Here is a 24,389-nt window from a genome sequence, read left to right as displayed (position 1 = left end):
GGCACTGTATTAGTTTCCCAGAGCTGCTGTAACAAAGTACGTAAAACCAGATAGTTTAAAACAAGAGAAATTTATTGTCGAACTGTTCTAGAGAATAAAGTCTAAAAATCAAGGTGTTAACAGGGTCATGCTCCCTCTCAAACCTGCAGGAAGAACACTTCCTTGTCTCTTCTAGTTTCTAGTGTTGGCAGGGCTCATTCCGTCATAGGCTTTGAAAGAGAATCTGTTTTATGCATTCTCCTAGCTTGTGGTGACCGTTAAGAATCCTTGGTGTTCCTTGGCTTGTAGATGCATCATTCCACTCTGTACCTCTGTCTTCATATGGCATTATTCTCCCTGTGTGTCTTTACATCAGCTTCCCTCGGTGCTATCTGTGTCCAAATTTGTTTCTTCATATAAGGGCACCAGTCATATTGTATTAGGGGCCATCCCTACTCCAATATGACTCATCTTGACTAATTCTATCTGTAATAACCTATTTCCAAAAAGGTCATAGTCTGAAGCACTAGGGTTAGGACTTCAGTGTATCTTCAGTCCTCATTATCAGTGCCTGTAAAATCAGGATTTTAGACTAGGTGCAGTTAACCATTTTTCAGGTTATATATTCTTTTGAGAAGAGGAAGTAAATTACATACCCTTGACCTAAGGAAATGCACATGTACACGATATTTTGTATACTATCAGGATGAACTGAGGCCCTGGTGAAGCCCTACACTGAACCCCTAGGAGGCTGCTGTCACTGGAGGAAGGTTCTTGGAGTTTCCCCAAGTGCACCATTCTTTGAGCTATAAATGTATTACCTACGGCTCCAAGAGAATACATGTAATACCCAGAGCCTCATACAATGGTATATTCAGCTAGGAATTTTTTGAATGAATGGGCTTGAAACTACTAGGTATAACTAAACATCACCAATCCAGACGTCCCAGGAAGGGAATCATGATTCCGAATCCACTGAGATGGAATAAAATCTTGATACCAAAGTTCCATTTGGAACACTGAGGCTGGCAAATTGTTCACCTTCCTCTTGCCTTTGACCATGACCTAAAATGTAAGCTCATTTACTAGTACTGTCCTCCTATGCATTCTACCCACTCCTTTAAAAAAATTATTTATTTATTCATGAAAGACACACACACACACACACACACACACACACACACAGGCAGAGAGACACAGGCAGAGGGAGAAGCAGGCTCCATGCAGGGAGCCTGACGTGGGACTTGATCCTGGGACTCCGGGATCATGCCCTGGGCTGAAGGCAGACACTCAACCACTGAGCCACCCAGGTGGCCCCTACCCAATCCTATTCTATGTCCTCCTCCTGCTATTCCTCTCCGTCTCCATCTTTTTCTCTGAGGAAAAATGCCTTTCCTTATGGGGGTTACTGCTGCCCCTACAACCTCCCCTACTGCTACTGCAACCACAGTAAGGTGTATGTGTGTGGGGCTGCTACCTTGTTCCCTGATTCTCTTTCCAAACTACTGCTTCCTATCTTACCGTAAAACTCTCTCTTCCTCAAAAGTTCATGCATTGCATTTGTACCTCCATTGGGCTCCTTCATCACTGTCACCTACCCACCACGATGGCTGGCAAATAGTAGGCACTCAATAAACACTGACTGAATCTCTGATTCTTTGAATAAATGATTGACTAAATAAAAGCTGTTTTCTTGGTCACTCTTCTGCATTTGAGGCTTTCATTGCCAGGCTCACTGTACCTCTTTCTACCTCTTTTCCTACCATGATTCCTTGTGAAGTATCCATAAAGGACCAAACAAAAATCCCAGCTTCCTCACAATCTCTTGATCTCTTCAATGACTTACTTTCCCCTTAACTGACTTCTACTGTCCTGGGCATACCCAGAACTGCTCCATGTCTTATTGTTTGACCACAACTCTGTTGCTTTTAAATTGCATATCCTCCCTCAAATCTCCTCATCTGATTTCCCCTTGCTCTTTTCCTGGCATGCTTCCCTCCCCACACATCCCAAACTTTCCTCTTAAAATGCATTCAACACCCTCCATCCTGCTTCCTTTCAGTTCTGCCTAATCATCGGGATGTGGGCCTCACCTGGAGCCTAGATCATGATCTGCCTCTTTTGCACCTTGCCTAGATTGGGGAGTATGGCTCAGAAAATCATAACCTTAGGGCCTATTGCTATTGTCCACTGTTTGTCTCTTCAGAATAGGATCTTCAACAGCTAGACCAGCTTGTCCTAGAGTCCATGGTCAACCATCTCTCCCATACTTCCCAGATATTTCCTTAAAACCTCATCATACCTCACTCACTGCACACAACCTTGCTTCCTCCTTTCTCAGACATGGAATTCCTCCACTTCCCATCTTCCCCACCTATAAACTGGTCTACTTCTGAAACCTGCCCAGAACCTTCTTCCAGGATCAGCACCAGTTTTTATTCCTGTTCCCCAATCTTCCACAGGACTTGTGACCTCATTCCATTGTCTCTAAGCCTTTGTTTTTTCAATTATTTCACTCAAAAAATATTTTTCAAGATTACTATGTACTGGCCCCTGTTCTGGATGCTGGGATATGGCAGGGAAACCAAGACAAACAAAATCTGGTCTCTTGTTGGGGGGTAGAGGGATAAGTTTGAACAACAATAAACAAAAACTTTAAGTAAACAGGATAATTTATCTTTGCAGAGATCTCATCAATGGAACAGGGGAGAAAAACTAGTATTGATCCTTGAGGGACCAACTTAAGATTGATTGATAAGTAAACCCTCAATCAGTTCTCTCTCACCGCCAGTGAGCCCTGATCTCATTCTAAAGACAATCATCCAACCTCCCTTGCCCTTGCACTAATCCCTAGATATATCTTTCTTCTCCTCTGCTCTGCTTTCTTTAAAGATTACTCTACCCATGCTATCTCCACATTCTTTCCCTTTCATTTGACTTAATTGAAATTGTAATGCATACAGAATACAAAAGAAACAACAACAAAACTGTAGGGAAAGCTATTATACTTAACTTGTCCAGTCACTCTTCAACTCATCACAATCCAGCCTCTGTTTTACCACTCCAATAAACCATTCTGGCAAAAGTACCTGATGTCTGTCCCTCAACAGAACTAATTCCGAATGGACATTTCCCACCTTACTTAATTATATCATGACCTTATTATAGCATTCCCAACCCCCATGACCTCCCTTGGCTCAGATAACAGTTTTGTGAGGTTACAACACAAGCCCTTCTTTCTCTTGTGCCATAAACACTGAGGTTAAATGCAGAGTTCCACCTTTGCCCATCTTCTCTTTCTATAGGCACCCTTCTTAAGTAGGCTGACCATGTAATTCTTATGATCTTAATAGGATGCCTTTGAGTGAAAGAGGACAGTACTAATAATTACTATTCTTGACAAACAGGTGTAAACCCAGACTGTTCCAAGTAGATCAGGATATATGGTCACCCTATTCTTAGAGGAGGTCACATCCACTTTTATGGTTTTAATTAATACATACCTATTAACCATTTGCAAAATTGAGTCTGTAGCCTTGATTCTGACACTTTTATTTTACAAATCTTCAGGTTATGATTTCTCATAGATCTCAAGTTCAGTAGGGCCAAAACTTAATAATTTCCATTCCTAAAACCTGCTAATCCTATTTCCTATCAAGTTACACATATTACCTAGTCACTCAACTCTCCAAGCTGGGGATTGTTTTAGACTTCCTGTTCTCTCTCACCCATCATACTTAGTCACCAACGAATGCTGACTTTAGTTTTGAAGATTTCTCTAATCTACAATTTTTTCCCAGGACTACTGTCATAAACTTTTATCCAATTTCCTTGCTCTACTCTTGTCTCCTTTAATCCATTTTCCAGAGTGCCACCAGAATGATCTAATACTGACTGTACTTTTGCTTTAAACCCTTCAAGAGCTTCCTATTATTTGTAAGATAAAGACTTTTATCAAGATCCTATCCCTGTTTACTTTCTTTGGTCTCATAACCTGTCAGTCTCCCTCTGTACTTTAATACCAAATGGCTTGTAGAAGCACGCACACACACACACACACACACACACACACACACACACACACAATCCCCCATTGAAACAGTTTCTCACTTCCAAGCTTCTGTTCATTCTGTTCCTTCTGCCTGGAATGTAGATCCCCTTATTTAACTTAAGGACATCTACATCATTCACAGCTGGCCAAGAGGGGAATTCAATGCCTCTTCTTTAAACTTTCATATTACCTATCTCCACCTCAATCACAAGACTGGGTAAGTTAACTTAAAATTAATTATGTCCGTCTTTCCTACTAGTTGAAAACTTCTTGAGCATAGGGGCAATGACCCTTAAATATTTAATAGTCATCCTATTTTTAGGAGATCTCATTCACTGTTATGGGTTCAACCAAGCAAATTAAAATAAACTGGTCTAAATATTGAAATGAATAAACAACTTCACTATCCCTGTATTTTTCCACATGTGCCCATATGTTTCATAACATCAATAGATGGACTGAAAATGTGTAAGGGCTTTAGCTGCCAAAATTTTCTTGTTTTATAAAATTAATTTTAAAAAATAGATCTTAGCATTGGAGACAGGATGACTAAATTTAAAAAATATATATAGTTGTGACACACCAAAGTTAAGAGCAAATATTTAATTGTTTAAGACTATAGAAAATCAGGGATCCCTGGGTGGCGCAGCGGTTTGGCGCCTGCCTTTGGCCCAGGGCGCGATCCTGGAGACCCGGGATCGAATCCCACATCGGGCTCCCAGTGCATGGAGCCTGCTTCTCCCTCTGCCTGTGTCTCTGCCTCTCTCTCTCTCACTGTGTGCCTATCATAAATAAATAAATTAAAAAAAAAAAAAAAAAAAAAAAAAAAAAAAGACTATAGAAAATCAGAAAATACTTCAACAGTTGTTTGCCTTAGAAAATTTTGTGAAAATATTATCCTAAACAATTTTTTAATAAAAGAGGCTACTTATTCCTGTTGTTTTTTTTATTATTTACATTTTAAAATTCCTACTACGAGAGATTAGTATCGAATATTCTAAAATCCAGTATCCATCAAATCTACCCAAACATCTTTCTCCACTTTCCAGATGTTAGCTTTTATAATTTCCATGTTCTTATTTGATTAGCTCTGACTTAGAAAGAAGGAACTTTTCACTTAGTCTGTCAAAACCTAAACTATTTGACCTTCGAGGCACAGAAAAAAAACACAAGTTTTGGATAAAATGTGGCGCTCCTGTCATTTAGTCATTCAAGTAATTTTGGGGGGAATTAAAAAAGTATAATCTAAAATTTTAAAGAATATTATTAGTGTCACCAGAGGCATAACAAGAGCATCTGGCACAACTGGTATTCAGTGAACAAATAAAGAGAACCACATAGTAATGTAAAAGTCAAGATTATGAATGATCCCAAGAATTTATGTTCTTCTGACAAAGTCCTACTCCTAAGAGTTTTTTTTTTTTTAATTTCCTATTTAATCATCACGTTGTGCAATCTTTCTAATTATATTTTGGCTTACAAATCTTGTTTTGTGAACAGTGATTATTTTTCTCAGAAGGAAAACAATTTGAGGTATTTCAAAATTTAAAACATGCTCTGATATTTCCTTCAAGCTGAAGATTATCAGACTACTCCAAACAGATAGGCACTGGCTTTCCAGCTATGGCAAGCATCCTAAGGTAGATCTCATGAGATAGGAATATGTCTACCATTTGGCAATCTACTGAGAAATACATTTGGCTAAAATATAACTGAGGATAAGTTAAAATATCTTTAAATGTAATATTTATTTTTTTATTGGCAAGTTGTTGATACTATAAAAATAGCTCCAGTCTCCTGATAAATATCTTTGAATACTCTCTACCTGTCAGAAGGTGGAGCTCTAAACATATCTGAAATACTAGCTTTTTATACGTGCATTTCACAAATGTGTGTAATGAGGAATTAAAGCAGGAATAAAGTCTTTAAAAAAATGGCTCTGAAGAATATTCCAATTCTCTCAGGATAAAATCACCCACATTTCCCAACATGTACACAGTTAACTAACAAAAAAAAATATTTAGTATGTTCCTTTGAAACCTCAATATATTACCTACTATAAAAATGTAGGTACGGGAATTCAGAATAAAAGGTAAAGTATATTTAAAAGATAAAACACATTAAAAAAAATCAGGACTGCCAACATGAATGTAGGCAAGGTCATTAACACTTACAAGCATCTCTAATGTAGAGTAACATGGCTATGAAGATATAATCAACTAAACTCAGGCTGAGGCCATCTGCGAACAAGGCATCCCAGACCACCAGAAGATCCTGCAGGGGGAACTCTCGTCCAAACAGTAGCCGGACCCACCGTCTGGAAAGAAACAAAACCAAAATTCAGAGAACAGTACTTTTGAGAACAATGTAAAGAGGAATCATTTTCTCCTATATTTGTGAAAAAATTATAATTTTTAACTGATCACACTGAACAAATATTATATATCAAATATATAATACAGTAAAATCCAAGTTTTAAGTTTTCAAATGAATTTTGTAATTTTATAACTGGGCCACAATCATCAAAATTTATTCCTATATATAAAAAACACTAGGATGATATTTGAAAAGGGTAAAAATCTTTCATATTTAATACAAATCCCAAAGCTCAAAAGGCGAAGAGGAAAATGAATGCACAATGGTCTGACAGTTGCCTCATAGGTAAGGTTAGCAATTAAAAAACAGAATTTTCCAAAATTTTATGATCACTACTGTTTTTGTTGTTGTTAACTGGACTTTTGAAAATAACTGTACAACAAATTAACTATAACTGAATAGAAAACTGCATTCATATCTCACTCTTATTTTAAAATATCCATTTGAAAATTAAATGTGGGGAAAAATAGTAGATATGTATTTTTTTGTCAAGTGTAGACAATTATCTCAAATGAAACAAATAGTGATATTTTAAACTTTAGAATAGATAAACCTTATCAGTGAGGATATCTTCTTAGGGCTATTTTTAAAAAACAGTGTCACTTCTATGGCCAGGAAAATGGATATCTAAGCTATAAGTACATATAGGCAGCTTAACAGAATACTAAAGAAAAGGTCTGTATGTAATTATATGTCATAAACAGCTATACTTCAAATTTTCAATAAACACTAAGCTATTCATATTTTTATAAAAATATTAAAACAATTCACTTTGATATCTATTTTTTATCCATTTACTTCTAATTCTATTTAACATGGCTATAATTTCCTTACACAAATCTTTCTCCAGGAATTTCAGCTAGAAATTCTATGTGGCCCTGGCACATAACAAAGAATCAAAAATTCCAAATTTCTAGTATATCAAATAGTACAGAAGAGAGGAAATTCTTTAAAAACTAGTTAAGAGATTACCTCTTTGCAAAATTAGAAACCAAATTTAACCATCTGTGGGGTTAAAGTGAGCACCAATCCCTCACCACCACCCTAAATTCAAATACTTTCTTCAGGGAGTATTATATTTAAGGAGGAATCAAAGCTGTGACAATATAGTGTATAATCATACAAATGTATCACAGTTATTAGGAACCATACAAATACTGAAGTTCTTTCATTCATATTATCAAATTAATCAACAGAATTAAATTGTATTTTCAATTACACCTTAAATTACTTGCTTTTTCAGAAGAAGATTTAATGCCTAAGTAACATCTTTCTAAAAAATGTTACAGTATCATTTGTAATTTTTATCTATCTCCCAATTCTTACTCTACCGCTAATATAAGAGATGACTAAAACAAACTATTTTTCTGGTTTCGTGCTGCCTGTATGTGGCTTAGGGAAAAACATTATTTCTCCACAAGTTTAATTCTTTCAAATTACAAATGCCAATATTTACTATTTAAAGAAGTACAATAATATCTCTAAGTTACATAGGAAGCTCTTAATGACAAAGAATTAACTGGTCTTGCAAGGAGTATCAGGGGAACCAGAGAATGGGCAAATCAAAAAAGTACCTGGATTAAGCCATTTTAGGGATCTGTTTAAAGGATCTTTAGGCTGGTAGTTGTATCTGCATTACTAAATGACTAAAACAGAATGTGATCATTTACAGTTATTCAACTGATACAACTGGAAGAAAAATTCATCGGTGTAAAAACTGATAAAGGTCTAAACTATAACATGCTAATTGTAGTTGATAACACTGTATTATATAATCAAAATTTGCCAAGAGAACTAAACTATTCTCACCATGAATGAATGAATGAATGAATGAATAAATGAAATGTGTGAAGTGGGACAGTCCCAGTGGCTCAGCGGTTTAGCACCACCTTTGGCCAGGGCATGATCTTGGAGACCCAGGATCGAGTCCCATGTCGGGCTCCCTGCATGAAGCCTGCATCTCCCTCTGCCTGTGTCTCTGCCACTCTCTCTCTGTGTCTCTCATGAATAAATAAATCTTAAAAAAAAAAAAGAAAGAAAAAAGAAAAAGAACAAAATGTGTGAAGTGATGGGTGTGTTAACGAGATGGGAGGAATCCTTTTACAATGTACACATATATCAAATCATTACAATGTACACTTTAAATATCTCACAATTTTATTGTTGATTATACTTCAATAAAACTGAAAAATAAAATAAGAATTCATATTAGTTTAACAGGCAAATTTTGGCAGTTTCAAAATAGAATTCTGACATTTAACTGATCCTTCCTGATTCAAATCTGGATGCCAGTACAAAATTCAAGAATCACATCTACAAAATGATAGCTACACACTTGAGGTGAGCATAGCATAATCTGAACCTAATGTAACATTGTGTGTCAACTATAATCAAAATAATTTTTTAAAAAAAAGAATCACACCAACAAAATTGTATATTTTTAAAGATTTTATTTATTTATTCATGAGAGAGACACACAGAGAGAAGCAGAGACACAGGCAGAGGGAGAAGCAGGCTCCATGCAGGGAGCCCGACGTGGGACTCGATCCTGGGTCTCCAGGATCATACCCTGGGCTGAAGGCGGCGCTAAACCGCTGAGCCACCCAGGCTGCCCTACAAAATTGTATTGTGCCTTGAACTCACTCCTTTCATTCACGAAAGTTATTTTAATATTCTCCCTATTTGAATAAGCGCATTTATGTAACTGTTTCCTAAAAGACATTACTTTTGGTTAGCCTTCTTATGTGTGGGGAAGAATTTTCTGTTTTTCCTGCTACCTCCCATTAAAAGTCAAATGACTTTTAAAAAAAGTTGGTACCTATCATGCTAAAATAGACAATCATTTAGCAAAAAAAAAAAGAAAAAAAAACTGATGAAGGTTAATATTCACCACAGAAAATACAATACTATCTTTTTGCCTCTTGCTTAAAGCTCAAAGTTCTCTCATTTTCTTATGGACAATCACAGCTTTGGTTTCATCACAGATGGTGCTTCAAGAACAAAAAAAAAAAAAAAAAGGAAAAGAAAACACAGCCCTTCTCCCCTCTTAAAGAAATGATATATATTACTCCTATTTCTAGAACAAAATGCCCAGTTACTACTCAAACTTCTCATGCAACTTTCCTGCTGTTCAGGGTTATTTTAGCTTAGCTTGGAAAATGACCCCACAGATACATACATGCAGCAATCTCCACTGCAGCACTGTCAGGAGGGAGAACTGCAAATATCTAGCAATCTACATTGAATAAAACATATCATCAAACTACACAGAAGGTAAGTCTTCAGTACTTTTATATTTAATGTGTAATCTGTGATGTGGTGCTTTATAAATGTTTCACATTGCTTTATTTTTGAAGTTTCACCTTGCCAAGTACACTGCTAAATAATTCCAGGGCAAGGACCAAATCTTCTGTGTGTGTGTGTGTGTGTGTGTGTGTGTGTGTGAGAGAGAGAGAGAGAGAGAGAAAGAGAGAGAGAGAGTCAGAGAGACAAAGAAAGATCCAGAAAGTTCTCTGTAAAGAACTCTGTACACTTTGCTAAGTGCTCTATGTGTTTACCAAGGTCTTGATAAACTCACTGTAAAGCCACCTGTCATGCTACTGAGAGGCAAAGGTGTAGCTAAATTGAAAATATAGGCAGTGATCTTGTTAGAGGGAGCATAAAAATAATTCAGGAAGTGGGGAAAAAAAACCCAGAAACACATAAGGAAAAAATTTTATTATTAGATGCCTGGCATGTTCCTTTTATATAAGACTGTTAGTAAGTTATACATGCAAGGATATAAAATTAAAGCAAAACACTGTTTCCTCTATTTTATATGCAATTATAGGAAAATTAAAGCCAAATTCTCAAAATATTTAAGTAGTACTATATGACTAATGGAAAGCTTTGGGACCACAATGACCTTATCAATAATTTAATCATTTTAATCCCTACTAGATTTAGTTCATACATATATTCACCGCACACAAAATTTCCTGTGCTATTTTGGGCTTTCTTCATTGAGCTTAAAAGCCAAGGAAAAATTCCGTTCTTTATGGAATGAGTTACCAACAGAAATTATTTCAGTAAGCTTTTGTATTCTTAGAAAGGAAAACTTACTCGAAGAAATGAGGTCTTATAAAGAAGTCACTCCTAAAATTAACATGCTTTTATTGCAGTTAAAAATATTTAACGCGAGTTTAACTTACACTTAAGGGTAGCATTAAGGCTTTCTTTTCCCCTTAAAGATAGCTTCAGTTTAATTGCTTGATACTATTAATCTTGCTTTATGTATGTTACACCTGCAGATTGGAATGCTCATAACTGTACACATTTTATCACTTGTGATAATACAATAATTCATATTTTTCCAGACCTACTTAGTAATTAAAATCTACACAAACAAAAAAGATCGTCTGAGGTATTAAATTTAATAATAAACCACCCGAAGACAGGACTGTTTCTATATCTGCACTTATAACACTATTCTCAATTTAAAATTTCTGTGTAATTAAGCTGCTATCCCCAGGGGATCAGTAACTCCTGATGGTATTATTGCTTGGTGAATGACCCATGGAAACACCAAGAGAAATCCATTTTTTAGTGGTTTATGAAAATGACCAATTTGAGGTTTAACTAAACATAGGCTTCATCCAACATGACTGTAGTAGGTTATACATGTAGGAAGAAACTTATATATTGTATCTTCCATTTCCTTTTCCTTTTCCTTTAATGACCTGTTAATAAGATATAGGCATAGCCAGCTTATAAGAACAAGTAAAATAAAAAAGGTATATTCAATTTAATTTAACAAACATTATAAGGGCATCTTAAGCAACCTGTGATCACAAGATGATAGCACTGGGTAAGCATACTGCAACACAGGAGATTTTTGTTTAATGGTATTAATTTTGCTTCTTTGCTTTCTGTTCATTTGTACTTTTCAAACCTTACAATTAATTTTTAAATAACCCATGCAGGGTAGAGAATAAGCACAGAATACAAATTCTGTATTAGTATCAGAGGAAAACAACAGCAAACCAAACTGTCATCTCCATGGTTGGTATCTCCTTGATGAAGTTGAGGCTCTTCTTATATTGAGTTCCTTTGTACTCAGTTCTTTTTACATTAATTTACCCTGAGTTTTCCTTTATATCAACTCTGTTAATATAGTCTTAAAATCAGAACCAAATATTGCAGTTATTAATTATAATTAGGGTCACAAGGCATTCTAATCTTTAATTCTTACTTCTTTGGAGAACAGAGCCACAAAAGATGGAAGCCAAAATAAAGCATTTTTCCATTTTCACATTCTTCTTCTACCAACCCTGCAGAATACATTACTGGAAGATGCTTAGCCTATTTACTAATTTTTTTCTTTACCTAGTACTGTTTCAGTTTAGTCCTCTTACAAATGCTTGGGATCTACATGTGTTACAGAAAGATCCGAATACTTCAAGCCCATTAAACTCTACTTAAAAAAATAGAAGGAACTGAAACTTTGAATTAATTATTATCTTTATAGAACTCAAATTTACTTTCTACGTGCTCCTTGTAATCCATGGTTTGAACCCAGCTTGAATTTGGCTTTCTGGGAACACATGTTCAAACTTAATTTAACCCCCACAGGATATGTACACTAACTGTTAAAAATATGTTTTTGACTGAGAAAATTATCTATTTCTTTTAGAGGGCAGTACACAGCCCTTTATTAAGGAAGGTTTCTTATTCCAAAAATAAGTTCCTAATAATTACCACCCATTCCTACTGTAATTTATTCTCTTTCGTGAAAGTTTGAAGCTGTTTTGTCAGAACTGTAATACACTCTTTGCAAAAATAGTTTGAATGGAAAACAGAGCTTGTGCATCTATGTTTTTCATAAGAATGCTATGCATTAGAAGATGACCATCATATGTTTAGAGGCTGTGTGTAACCTTTGAATATTCTCTCTCTCTCTCTCTCTCTCTCTCTCACTTGAGCACAAATACACATACACATACTCATACTCATACATCTCTCTTTTAAATGTATACCTGCTATTAGGTTTAGATGTATGGTATTTCAAGGACTAGTAATTTTAGGATATGCGATATATCAGCAAATTCAAATAAAGCTAGTTAAATATGGTGTTCCTTTAATATAGATTTAGTTGTATGAACAGGATGTGCTCTTTGAGAATCCTATTGTACATTTCAACCAGTATGCAGGTCGAAATCTTAGCCCTGCCTCAAGAGGACTATGGGAGTAAAAGTTGCTGAGAACTGATTTTTCTATCCTATCATTTACTTGGGCTCCACTAGTAGTGAGTTGCTATTGGACATTTCCTTGAGAAAATTACTTGGAAGCCACTACCCTATAAATAACAACATGAAGAATTAATGGACAGTTGATGGTTATGTCAAGGAAAATTAATTTTAGGCTCTGTGAACAGTCTTTATTCATATTACAGACGATTTTTACTTCTAGAAAGTCTGTAAAGAGGCTTTGTTTTGTCATTTTACCTTAGGAAAGGGAATTATGATCAAATCGGTCTTCTAAAAGAGTATAGAGAATTGCTAAAAATAATTGCTCCTATCCTCCCTAATCTGAAACTCGTTAAGATACAAAACTTGTGTGACTTTACTTTTTTAAAAAATTGTCCTAGACCATTTTGGATCTTAACCTCTGTGAGTAACGTTTTTCAAATTCCTCTGCATAAATCTAATGCATTTACACACATTGTTGGAAGAAGTGACATGAGGCATAACACTACGGTGAAAAATATCAGGATCCATGCGATTCAGGATAGAGGTAAAACCTTGAATCTGTAGGCCGGTAATATGTAATCAAGAAAATAAGACTGAACCCATTCCTAAAAGGCAGCAGTGGTGCTTGATTCCTTTTGACCACTTATCGCTTACCTATAGCTGTAAGCAGCCTCTGAGATTGGTTTTACTGGCTCTGTCTTCCTTTTCTTCTTCCTGAACCTTAAGTCATCCTCACCTGGGCTGGCTGCTCAGAGGCTAGGACAGGTATTTCACTTAGGGCAGATGTTTGGAGGTTCCACTATCTACTGGTGTCACTGCTTTCTAATTACATTTTCCACTGATAAGCAAATTCCAGCTGAAGGGTTAGTTACTGATAGTTTGGTTTGGCTTCTCTCCCTTCTCTAGCAGATCACAAGCTCCTTGGGGTTATCTGGTATTACACATGAAGTAGGGGATTAACAAGTGTTTATTAAATTAACATGAATCCTACTCTCCAGGCATTTCTTGACCCTACATCCTTGATCTCTCACAGGTTTTCTAGCTGCTAAATAGATGTTTCCCTAAGGTTCTCATTTCTGTAGAGATCCCTGAACACACATTAAATAGTAAGTGATCACACCTATGGAAGAATTGATCAAGGCCTCCTAAGGCTTCTTGGACCTCTCCCTACATTTCCTGATCTCTGGCTCCCTGCTTGTTCATACCTCAGATGTTCCTCAGCTGGAATCTGTTTCTACTAAGACTCTGCTACTCAAAGTATGATCTAAGACCAGCATCATCTCCTGGGAGCTTGTTAGAAATGCAGACTCCTACGCCCCTAACACAATCTTACTGAAACCAGAATCTTCATTTTAGTAAGATTTCCAGGGGATCTGTGTGTATATTAAAGTTTGAGAAGCACAAGCCTAGGTCACAGATTCCTGTTTCCTGTCCATTTTAAGGTGCCAGCTATTAGGGCTCCTAAAATCTACCATACATTCAAGTAAATTGTTACTCCAGGAGAAGAAAAAGGGTTAAACTATTGAATGACCCTTCTAATTAGAGTAGTGATCTCAAACTTTAGCATGTAGTAGGGTAGCCTGAAGGGTTTATTAAAACACACACTGTTAAACCCATATTGAAAGTTTTTGGATTATGATTTTGAGATTCAGGTGGGGCCTGATAATTTGCATTCTGAACTAGTTCCTGGAGTTACTGATGCTACTGATTGGGGGGCCACAATAAGAGAATCACCATATAGGTAATTCTGATTTCTCTCCACATCTCCACAGCTTGGTCCTGAGTGTGGGTTTTCAAATCGGCTTACTCAACATGTCTAGTTGTTGGACCAACAACCACTAAACATCTATTGGCTGAGACAGAAAACACAAAAAGCCAAATACCTCTTCACATTCTATCTCTATTAACTTCTAAACTTTTATTTAAAAAAAACACAAACACTATAAAAGTATTATCCAATAAAAAAGACAGACATGGATGTGGAAGAGAAGGAGACCTTCCAAAGGTTGAGAGAAGCTAGGCCACTTTGATTTTTTTTTTTTTTTTAACTCCCAGTGTATATTATAAGATGAAGAAATGCCAAAACAAGGCTATAAAAATTGTGACATTTTAAACGTTAACATTTACAAGTCAATGTTTTTAAAATATAAATTTATTATGATGGATAGATATAATCTCATTTGAAGGCAGAGTAAACACTAAATTTGAGGCCCTTCATGTTTAGTCCTGAGCTAATGGCCTTCCCATGCCATTTGTGATTGGTTCTAATGAGGTAAGAAAGTGGGACATGACAGGACATGGCTGATTAGCTTAGTGCAAAGAGATATAGCCTAAGAGGGAAATGGCTTAGCCCTGAGTGTGGGACCTCAAATCAGAATCCCAAAGCCACCAGGACCCAAACGGGTATTCTTGCATTTCCCATGCAGAACCTGTATAATACAGAGAGCTTGGCTGAATGGTCAACTCTTTGGTGTTTATTTATTCTGCTTCACCTGTGAGCTGTTCTCACTCTAAGGTTCTGCACTATCACCTTGCTCAGATCTAGAATATAACATGTATGTAAGATAAAAAGGTGCCTGGGTGGCTCAGTCCATTAAGCATCTGCCTTCAGCTCAGGTCATGATCTCAGGATCTTGGGATTGAGCCTAGTGTTGTGCTCCCTGCTTAGTGGGGAGTTTGCTTCTCCCTCTGCCATTGCCCTCCATTTATGCGCGTGCGCTCTCTCTCAAATAAATAAAATCTTTAAAAAAAAACAAAAAACAAAAATGAAATGAAAACACAATGGTCCAAAATCTTTGGGATGTAGCAAAAGCAGATCTAAGAGGGAAGTTTATGGTGGTGCAGGCTTACCTTAAGAAAAAAAAACTCAAATGAATAACCTAACCTTACACCTAAAGAAATGAGAAGACAAACAGACATAAACAAAAACAAAGACCAAAGCTAGTAGAAGGAAGGACATAATGAAGATTAGGGTGAAAATAAATGAAATAGAGACAAAAAATAGAAAAGATCAATGAAACCAAGAGTTGGTACTCTGAAAAGATAAAATTGATAAACTTTTAGCCAGATTCATCAATAAAAAAAGACAGAGGACTCATAAATAAATAAAATCAGAAATGACAGAGGAAAAATAACTGACACTACAGCAATATAAAGAATTTTAAGAGAATATTATAAAAGATTGCATGCCAATAAATTGGATAACCTAGAAGAAATGGATAAATTCCTAGAAACATACAATCTTCTAAAACTGAATGAGGAAGAATGAGAAAAATTGAACAGACTAATAACTAGTAATGAAACTGAACTGATAATCAAAAAACCCCCCAACAAACAAAAGTACAGGACCAGATGGCTTCTCAGGTAAATTCTACCAAACATTTGAGAAAGAGTTAATACCTCTTCTTCCTAAACTATTCCAATAAATTGAAGGGGAAGGAATGCTTCCAAGTTCATTTTACAAGGCAAGCATTACCCTGATATCGAAACCAGATAAAGACACTTCTATAAGTCAATTTTTGATGAACATGGATGCAATAATCTCAACAAAATATAAGCAAAATGAATTCAATAATCTATTGCAAGAATCACTCACTACAATCAAATGGGATTTATTCCAGGGATTCAAGGGTGGTTCCATATTCACAAACCAATCAATGTGATACACGACATTAACAACAGGAAGGATAAAAAGAATTTACAACGGGCAAAAGTCTTTTCAATAAATGGTGCTGGGAAAACTGGATGGCCACATGCAAAAGAATGAAGCCAGACCACTTTCTTATACCATACACAAAAATAAATTAAAAATGGATTAAAAATTTAAATGTGAGACCTAAAACCATAAAATTTCTAAAAGAAAACATAGACGGTTATCTTTTGGACATTAGCCACAGCAACACATCAACGGATATGTCTCTTTAGGCAAGGGAAAATAAACAATTGGGACATCAAAATGAAAAGTGTTTCTACAGCAAAGGAAACCATCACCAAAATGAAAAAGCAACAGGAGTAGATACTTGCAAATGATGTATGTATCCCATAAGGGTTTGATAAAGAACTCATAAAACTCAACACTAAAAAAACAAATAATCCAATTTAAAAATGAACCGAGACCTGAATAGACATTTTTCCAAAGAAGACATGTAGATGGCCAACAGACACATTAAAAGATGCCTAACATCACTAGTCAGAGAAAGGAGAATCAAAACTACAGAGAGATATCCCATCACACCTGCCAAAATGGCTACGATCGAAAAGATAAAAAATAATAATTGTTAGTGAGGACGTGGAGAAAAGGGAAACCCTTGTGCACTGTTGGTGGGAATGTAAGTTGGTGTGCTCCTTGTGGGAAATAGTATGGAGGTGTCTCAAAAAATGAGAGATACCACATGATCTAGTAATTCCACTACTGGGTATTAACCCACAGAAAATAAAAACACTAATTCAAAAATATATATGCACCCTTGTATTTACCGCAGAATTATTTATAGTAGCCAAGATATGGAAGTAGCCCAAATGTCCACCAACAGATGAATGGATATAGAAGATGCGGTACATATATACAACAGAATATTATTACTCAGCCATGAAAAAGAATGAGATCTTGCCATTTGTGATAATGTGAATGGACCCAGAGAATATTATGCTCAGTGAAGTCAAGTACAGTATGATTTCACTTACATGTGGGATTTAAAAAATAAAACAAATAGACTGGTGGTTGACAGAGAAAAAGTTGGTGGAGGGATAGGCAAAGTAGACAAAGGGGTTTGCAAGGTAACTTCCGGGTAGAAAATAAACCATGGACAAGAAAAGTACAGCACAGGGAATATAGTCAGTAATATTGCAATAAAACTGTATGGTGACAGATGGGTGACTACTCTTATTTTGGTGAGCACTGACTAATGTATAGAATTGTGGAATCAATATGTTGTATACATGAAACTAATATAACATATATTATACTTCAATAATAAAAATGAATGAATGAATAAATAAATGTTATTTCTGGAAAAATAAAGAGCTAAACTCTAAGAGATGTTCACTCAGTGGCATTACTACCAGCTCTATGATGTCCTGATGGAAGAGAGCTTTCAGTATAAGGGAATTTTCCTAGAACCTTTCACATCTCAATGCACAGCTGAAATAAAGGAAGACCATCCAAATAAAAATAAACAGAGGTTATCTATTCGGCTTGCTTTAGCAAGGGAATCAGCTACCATCACCTGTGTTTGGCAAAGAATCAAAAACGGGAGTGAGATAAGTCTGTAGTGAAAAAAGGAAAGGTATGCCTGACTGAAGGTTTTAAGTATGGCCGTAGGATCACTAAAGAAGGAGCATCATATGTAACTGATTGGGGGATCATATGTATTTGGCTTTCCCTGGCTAGTTCCGAGCTGGAAGCAGGCAAAAACAGGAAAGGTGGCAGTCACTGACCAAGTTCTGACTGTTCTGGGCTGATTTTGTCAAAGAAGTTATGGTTTGGATTCCTGGGCTTCTTATGTGGGTCAGAGTTCTATTATTCTATACTGTCTGGCCACTGTCCATTTACATATTCAGTCTTTGAATACAGTCTGGAACTAGCTGTGGTTATGGGAATTCACAAAATTAAGTTCTCCAGTAGTTCTTAAGTTCAAATAGGGACAGGTTTGAGATGCAGTGACAATGGACATGTAGTCTCCTCTCCCTCTTTGCAACAGTTTATGAAAAGTATAAAATAGTGAAACTTAATTCAATTCTCTATATAGAGGAGTTGTGGATCCCTTTTAGAATTAAGTTTAAGAACCCTCTTGTCTTAAAATATACACACACCTACACATACCACACCTACTCATGTGCAAACTACATCAGGAGTTTTGTAGAACCATGGACCTTAAGTTGGTAAGTTATGCTCTCTATTATTGTTCATTTTATTTTAGATGCTAATACTGCTGTGGAAAGCTATATTCTACTGAAAGGAATACAGAGCCTCTCTGTGCCTATTTCCAAGTACCTCCCTGCATTTCAAAGGAATAGTGTATCTTCCTTCTTGAGGGATTCCTGGATTAAGTCTCTGCTACTGAGTAGCTAATCTGTGTAGCTCCACTGATGGAACAGTCTATAAGCCAGCACCATATTAGGAAAATGTTCATGACTTGGCAATACTCACCTTCACTAAGCTGGAAGTGGGATGGTTGGGTTGAGGGAAATGGACACCCTTCACTGACTTCCTCTCTTGGTTTAGGCTAGCTCTGATCTGATCCTAAGTATGATTGCTATGAAAAACATTAAAGACAAATGTTTTCTTGAATTTCAACTATATGGCAGTTACTGTGCTATGCCCTAGACTGGACGATATACTGATAACTTCCAATCATTAACATGAAAATTATCCAAAGTAAAATTCTAATTCAATAAAAGTTCTCTCAATCTGAGTTCCCATAGTCACTTTACATGTTTCTTTGCCGCCTCCGTAGTAAGTCCCCCAATCAACCTTGGTATGTTCAAGGAACGCAAACTAATGGCAACATTAGCAAAGTATAACTAGTAAGGTAAAACAATTTAAAACATTACTAAGTACATTCCAAAGCCATGTAATGTTTTTGGATTATCTACCGTTTAGAATTATAAATGCCCTATTCCTACCCATTAATGCATATAAATGATGAGCTGAATGTATCTGCATGGGGCTCAGATGACTTACCAGGGTGCAGGGTGAGACAGAGAGGGACAAGGAAAACCTGAAGGAGCCAGGGAGGGCAAAAGACAGTTAGCACCACCACAGGTATTACTTTGGGTGTGTGGTTTTGGTGAGGAATTCAGAAGCCCAACTCAATCACCACAAGTTAACCTTTCCCTAGTAATAGAAGTAACAGGGAAACAAAAGAGGGTTAAAGAGGGGTTGGCTGCTTCATTTTATCCCTAGCTCCGTAGCTAATAGCTAAAGTTTAGTGCCCAGACAACTTTACAGCCAACTATATATGTGTAAATTTTTTTTAAAGAAGGACAAATATACATTAAGGAAAATGTTTCCTTATGCACAGAAGATTGCAACTCAATGTTTTAAAATAAACACAGTTTGATGATAATGGCAAATATGCACTTATGACTTTTTTAATTTCTAAAAGTACTACCAAATATATCATCTAAAAATATGCCTTAACCATCTAAAAGCAGTTTTATTTCAGTGGTCTGTGGAAGATATGCACTAGATGCACTTATGGGAAAGCTCCTGCATGTGTCAGAGATCGGTGACTTCTTTGCTCACCCCCAATACATATATCATGGATCCAAACAGGCAGAGCTGGCCCCTGCAAGTTACAGATGCCTCCACAGAGGCAAATGGCACAGATTGAGCATGCCGCAATGAAAAAGAGACTACAGATTTACACGATAATTTAACTCCTAGCTCAGCGTTACTCCAACATTTTTATACTCCTCTAGAATTCTCTTTAATTCCTAAAGGAGATCTAATTCAGATTTATATTAAAAAATCACCTCTTCACATTAATGACTAACTTTCAAGACTCAAGATGCACAATATCTACTATTGCTGTCAAATGTGTGATAACTGCGTTTCTCAGAGTAGAAGAACGGGGCTTTCTGAAGGACTTATTCTGATGAATCATGATGTGCTATTTCATGAGCACCTCAGTTACAATACAGTGGTGATTACAGATAAAGTATCCTACCAAGATTTAGAGTGCTTCTTCCCAAGAAAACTCATTAAGGAAACTATAAAGAACTAAGAACTTACAAAGAAAAATTAATTGCCACTTTTGGTCAGCCGGTTTTAGAAAGACTTATGAGGTCTAGAATTGTATATTGGTCTAACGGAGAAGAGAAACTCAGTGAAGTCTAGCTTACTGAGGACATCATGGTATATAATATGTTCATAAATTAATCTGCTCATAAACCAACTCAAATATGAAGCACAAAAACATCACATAAAATACTTTAAATTTATTTCCATCAACAACACTCATTTCCTTTCCACAGTAGCTAGCCGGTACTGGCTGAGTGCTGGCTGCTGAGAAGCTACAAATCTGCACTCTCAGAGTCTGAACCATTGTTTTCTTACTATGACCTCTTCTCTGGCCATCTTTCTCACTTCCTAATTCTTTTATTTCCTATGAATTAAATGAAAAGTATGTAGAGCTATTGTTCTGTTACTTTTTTTTTTTTTTTTCAAAGGGTGAAAAAGAATTTTAACTTATAGCAGGACATGCAATGAGAAGACATTTCCCTTCCTATCCCGGATCCTCTACCTCTAAATATACCTTCCTAAGGGCAGTCAATGTTCTTTCTTAACGTAGTCATTTTAATGCATACATGCACCTTTTAAAAACATAAATGGGAACATACTGTACCATGTATTTTTTAATTTAACAATGATTATGAAAATGGAGATCAGGGTGTCTGCATGTCACAGTCAGTTAAGTGTCTGACTCTTGGTTTTAGCTCAGGTTGTGATCTCAGGGTCATGGGATAAGTCTGCTTGAAACTCTCTCCTTTCCCCTCTGACCCTTCCCCAAGATTTGCTGGTGTTCTCTCTTAAATTAATAAATAAATCTTAAAAAATAAAATAAAATGGAGATCATTCCATACCACATTTATAGAAATACCTTATCATTTTTTATGGTTGCATACTATTCTAGTGAGTGGATATATCATGATTTAGCCATTCTTTTCTTTTAGGGCATTTAGAATTCTTCCATTGTTATTCTGTATGATACTACATAGATGACCCTCATATAGGTCTTTATGCTTCTAACTATATAATGGGAAAAAGTGAACTGCTTACTTCATGTTTTCCTTGACATCTTAGTTTGATTTAGAACTCGATTACAAAGAGCAATATTAGTGGATCTCTGATCTCAGGGGAAAATGAAAGGCTTTAGGAACATGGTAAAACAGTGGTTTTTAAAGTATGGTCCCAGACTAGTAGCAGTAGCATTATCTGGGAATTTGTTCAGATTGCAATTCTTAAATTTTACCCACCCTATACCTACTAAATCAGGAATTCTGTACAGGGCCCAGTAATTTGTATTTGAACAAACCCTCGGGGTGATTCGGTGCAAGTACAAGTTTGAGAATCACTATTCAAAGAATATATAATCCTGGGAACAAAAGCTACCAGGATCCAAGGAAATTTTAGTGACCTATTAACTTTTTCCATCTTTCACAGACTACAGGGAGGTTTCTCTTCCCAGGAAGAAATTTTATTGTAATGTTGTCAAATTTACCAAGCTTTTTCTTCATGGTTTATCGGTTTTTGTACTTTCCACCTTAGAATATAAAAATAATAATTTTATTCCAGTTTTGTTTATATCACTGATGCATCTGGCATTTGTTACAGTGCAAAACTAGAGATTTAATTTCATGGTTTACCAAATGGTTTTACTGAGTAATCCATTGCTTTCCCACTGAATTGAAATTCTGCTTTTATCATATTTTAAATTCCCCAATGTATTGAGGGTCTATTTCAGATACTCTATTTTATTTTACCAATATATCTAATTATGTGCCAATTCTAAACTGTTATAATTATGGTATCTATAATACATTTTTCAGTGGGTGGGCTAATAATAACTCTTTTATCCCAGAACATTTCTGGCTATACTTGAATGTATATTTTTTAAAATTATTTTTGCAATTTAAAAGTTATTTTTTTATTGAGGTATAGCCGACATAACATTATATTAGTTTTGGGTATACAATATAATGACTCAATACTTGTACATATTGCCAAATAATCCCCACAAAAATCCAATTAATATCACCAGCTACAGAATTTTTTTTCTTGTGTTAAGAACTTTTAGGATCTACTCTCTAGCTATTTTCAAATACACAATATAGTATTATTAATCACCATGCTATACACTGTATTCCCATGATTTCTTCACTTTACAACTGGAAATACATACCTTTTGACAAATTTGTACTTTAGTAATCTATTTTTAATTTATGCACATATAGTTTGTATTTTTCTGTTATTTTAAACTATGTTAAGATGTTTATCATGTATTTCCCCCCAAAAGAAACAGTTCCTTCTGCATTAGTTGTCATTTATGTTTTCTTACTAATTCACGTGGGCTTTTACTTTTAACTCCTTCCTTTTTTATGTTCTTTAGATTTATTTTGCTGTTGTATTCTTTATCACTTAAGATACATACCTAATTCACATATCTTTACTCCTTTTCATGTAGTATTTTAAGAGTATTAGGCTAAGAACTTCTAAGATTATTGTTTTAGTCAAAATCAATAGGTTCTGATCAACATACTTTATCACTTTTTTCTAAAAATTATGCAATTTTAGAGTTCCTTTTAGTACAAGAATAAAGAGTTTTCATATTTTATAATAGGTTTTCACTGGGGGTTGTTTCTTTTTTTGTTATTAGTTTCAAGTTTTGTTGCCAAAGTATGCAACCTGTATCTTTCCTGTTAAGAGAAATTTACTGACATTTTTGTTTGTGGCTACTGTAAAAATAAATATTGTATGGACACACTCATTTCATTCTCTGTTTATAGTACACAGATTTTGATATATATCACTTACATCTGACTTATTAAATGTAAATAGTTAGGTTCTCTATATCCCTACTTTATAGTGAGTTGGCCTGACTTATTGTGAATGAGAGAGAGGTACAAGTAATTTATTTATTGTTGCACTTCTATGTATTTCTTCTTACATTTCCTGAAGCTGTTACATGACAAAATCATTTTTTTCTTTGGGGGAGGGTTGTATAATGATTAAAGAAGAGTCTTCATTGTGAATTGTAAACTTTTTCACTATAAAATTTCTCATTTATCTCATTCAATGCTATTTGACTTAAATTCATTTTGTCTGATATACTTCATTTTTGTTTTTATTATGTATGTGAAAATTGTTTTATTTTCAAATAAAACAATTCAGTTTCCTTTGCTTTAGGAGTTATTTTCTTATTTTTTTGAGTTATTTTCTTAGACTAGGATTATTTTTATTTTACTTTTAAAATTAGCCATGACTTCCCCTTCAGACCATTATGGAATAGCCAATTCTACACATGAAACTGGATAAAATATATGAAACATTAGAAAGCATGCATTGTAGTACATCATTATAATTCTAACCCAAGTGTGTGTGTGTGTGGGGTTAATTCTATGATACATGGTTTTCTTCCTGGAAGCACTTTTGAAAGCACATGGCAAAAAGGGGAAGCCCAAAGCAGAATACATCAGTCTTACTGGGTGAGAAAACAGAGACTGTGGGACATTTGCAGGACATGTTACCTTAACGGAGTAAGTTTATATAGAGAAAGAATCCCAGAACTCTGTACAGAGGGTATGTGCTGAATACTAAACTGTACATGCGTAGGATAAACCTCTGATAGGCCAGCAAAGAAAAACTATCAGAGGAAAAACTACTACTGGGGAATGTAAAAATCACAGGAAGGTTTTATGAGGCTGGGCAATGTTCATGTTCTGACTAAACAGACTGCAGAGAGATTGGTGTACACATGGGGAATTTGATAGAAATCCCATAAGTGTCATGTCTTAGTAGGAGAGCTAAATTGGTCCTTGTGTAGAGGATATATTAGAATTATAATTTTTAAAAAGCCTAAAAACAAGCATCAAAAAGACCAATATGATCCAAAAATTATTTAACAGATTGTCAAAAAGTAAACTCAACATTTCTTTAAAGGAATATCACAAAACTCAGAAATTCAAAACATAACATTTAAAATGTGCAAGATTTAATTTAAAAAACACAAACCATGTAAAGAAACAGGAAAACT

At 35.5% G+C, this 24,389-nt stretch overlaps 1 protein-coding gene and 1 long non-coding RNA gene across 11 annotated transcripts in view; one reads left to right on the top strand and one right to left on the bottom strand.

Annotated features, from left to right (window-relative positions):
* TBC1D5 (TBC1 domain family member 5) overlaps positions 1-24,389 on the bottom strand; it is a 542,853-nt gene that overhangs the window by 133,736 nt on the left and 384,728 nt on the right. For all 8 annotated transcript variants that reach the window (XM_038570747.1, XM_038570749.1, XM_038570748.1 and 5 more), the window contains one exon: positions 6,205-6,347. In XM_038570747.1, coding sequence (XP_038426675.1) covers positions 6,205-6,347 — 143 coding nt within the window. The remainder of the gene's footprint in view (positions 1-6,204; positions 6,348-24,389) is intronic.
* LOC102152924 overlaps positions 8,646-24,389 on the top strand; it is a 123,420-nt gene continuing 107,676 nt past the window's right edge. For 2 of the 3 annotated variants that reach the window (XR_005376986.1, XR_005376988.1), the window contains exons 1-2: positions 8,646-8,746; positions 9,541-9,679. This is a non-coding gene — a long non-coding RNA (uncharacterized LOC102152924). The remainder of the gene's footprint in view (positions 8,747-9,540; positions 9,680-24,389) is intronic. The other variant, XR_005376987.1, reaches the window with a different exon arrangement.

The sequence above is a fragment of the Canis lupus genome, chromosome 23, assembly GCF_011100685.1.
Source record: "Canis lupus familiaris isolate Mischka breed German Shepherd chromosome 23, alternate assembly UU_Cfam_GSD_1.0, whole genome shotgun sequence".
NCBI lineage: Eukaryota > Metazoa > Chordata > Mammalia > Carnivora > Canidae > Canis > Canis lupus.
This window is presented reverse-complemented; position numbering and strand designations above follow the sequence as displayed.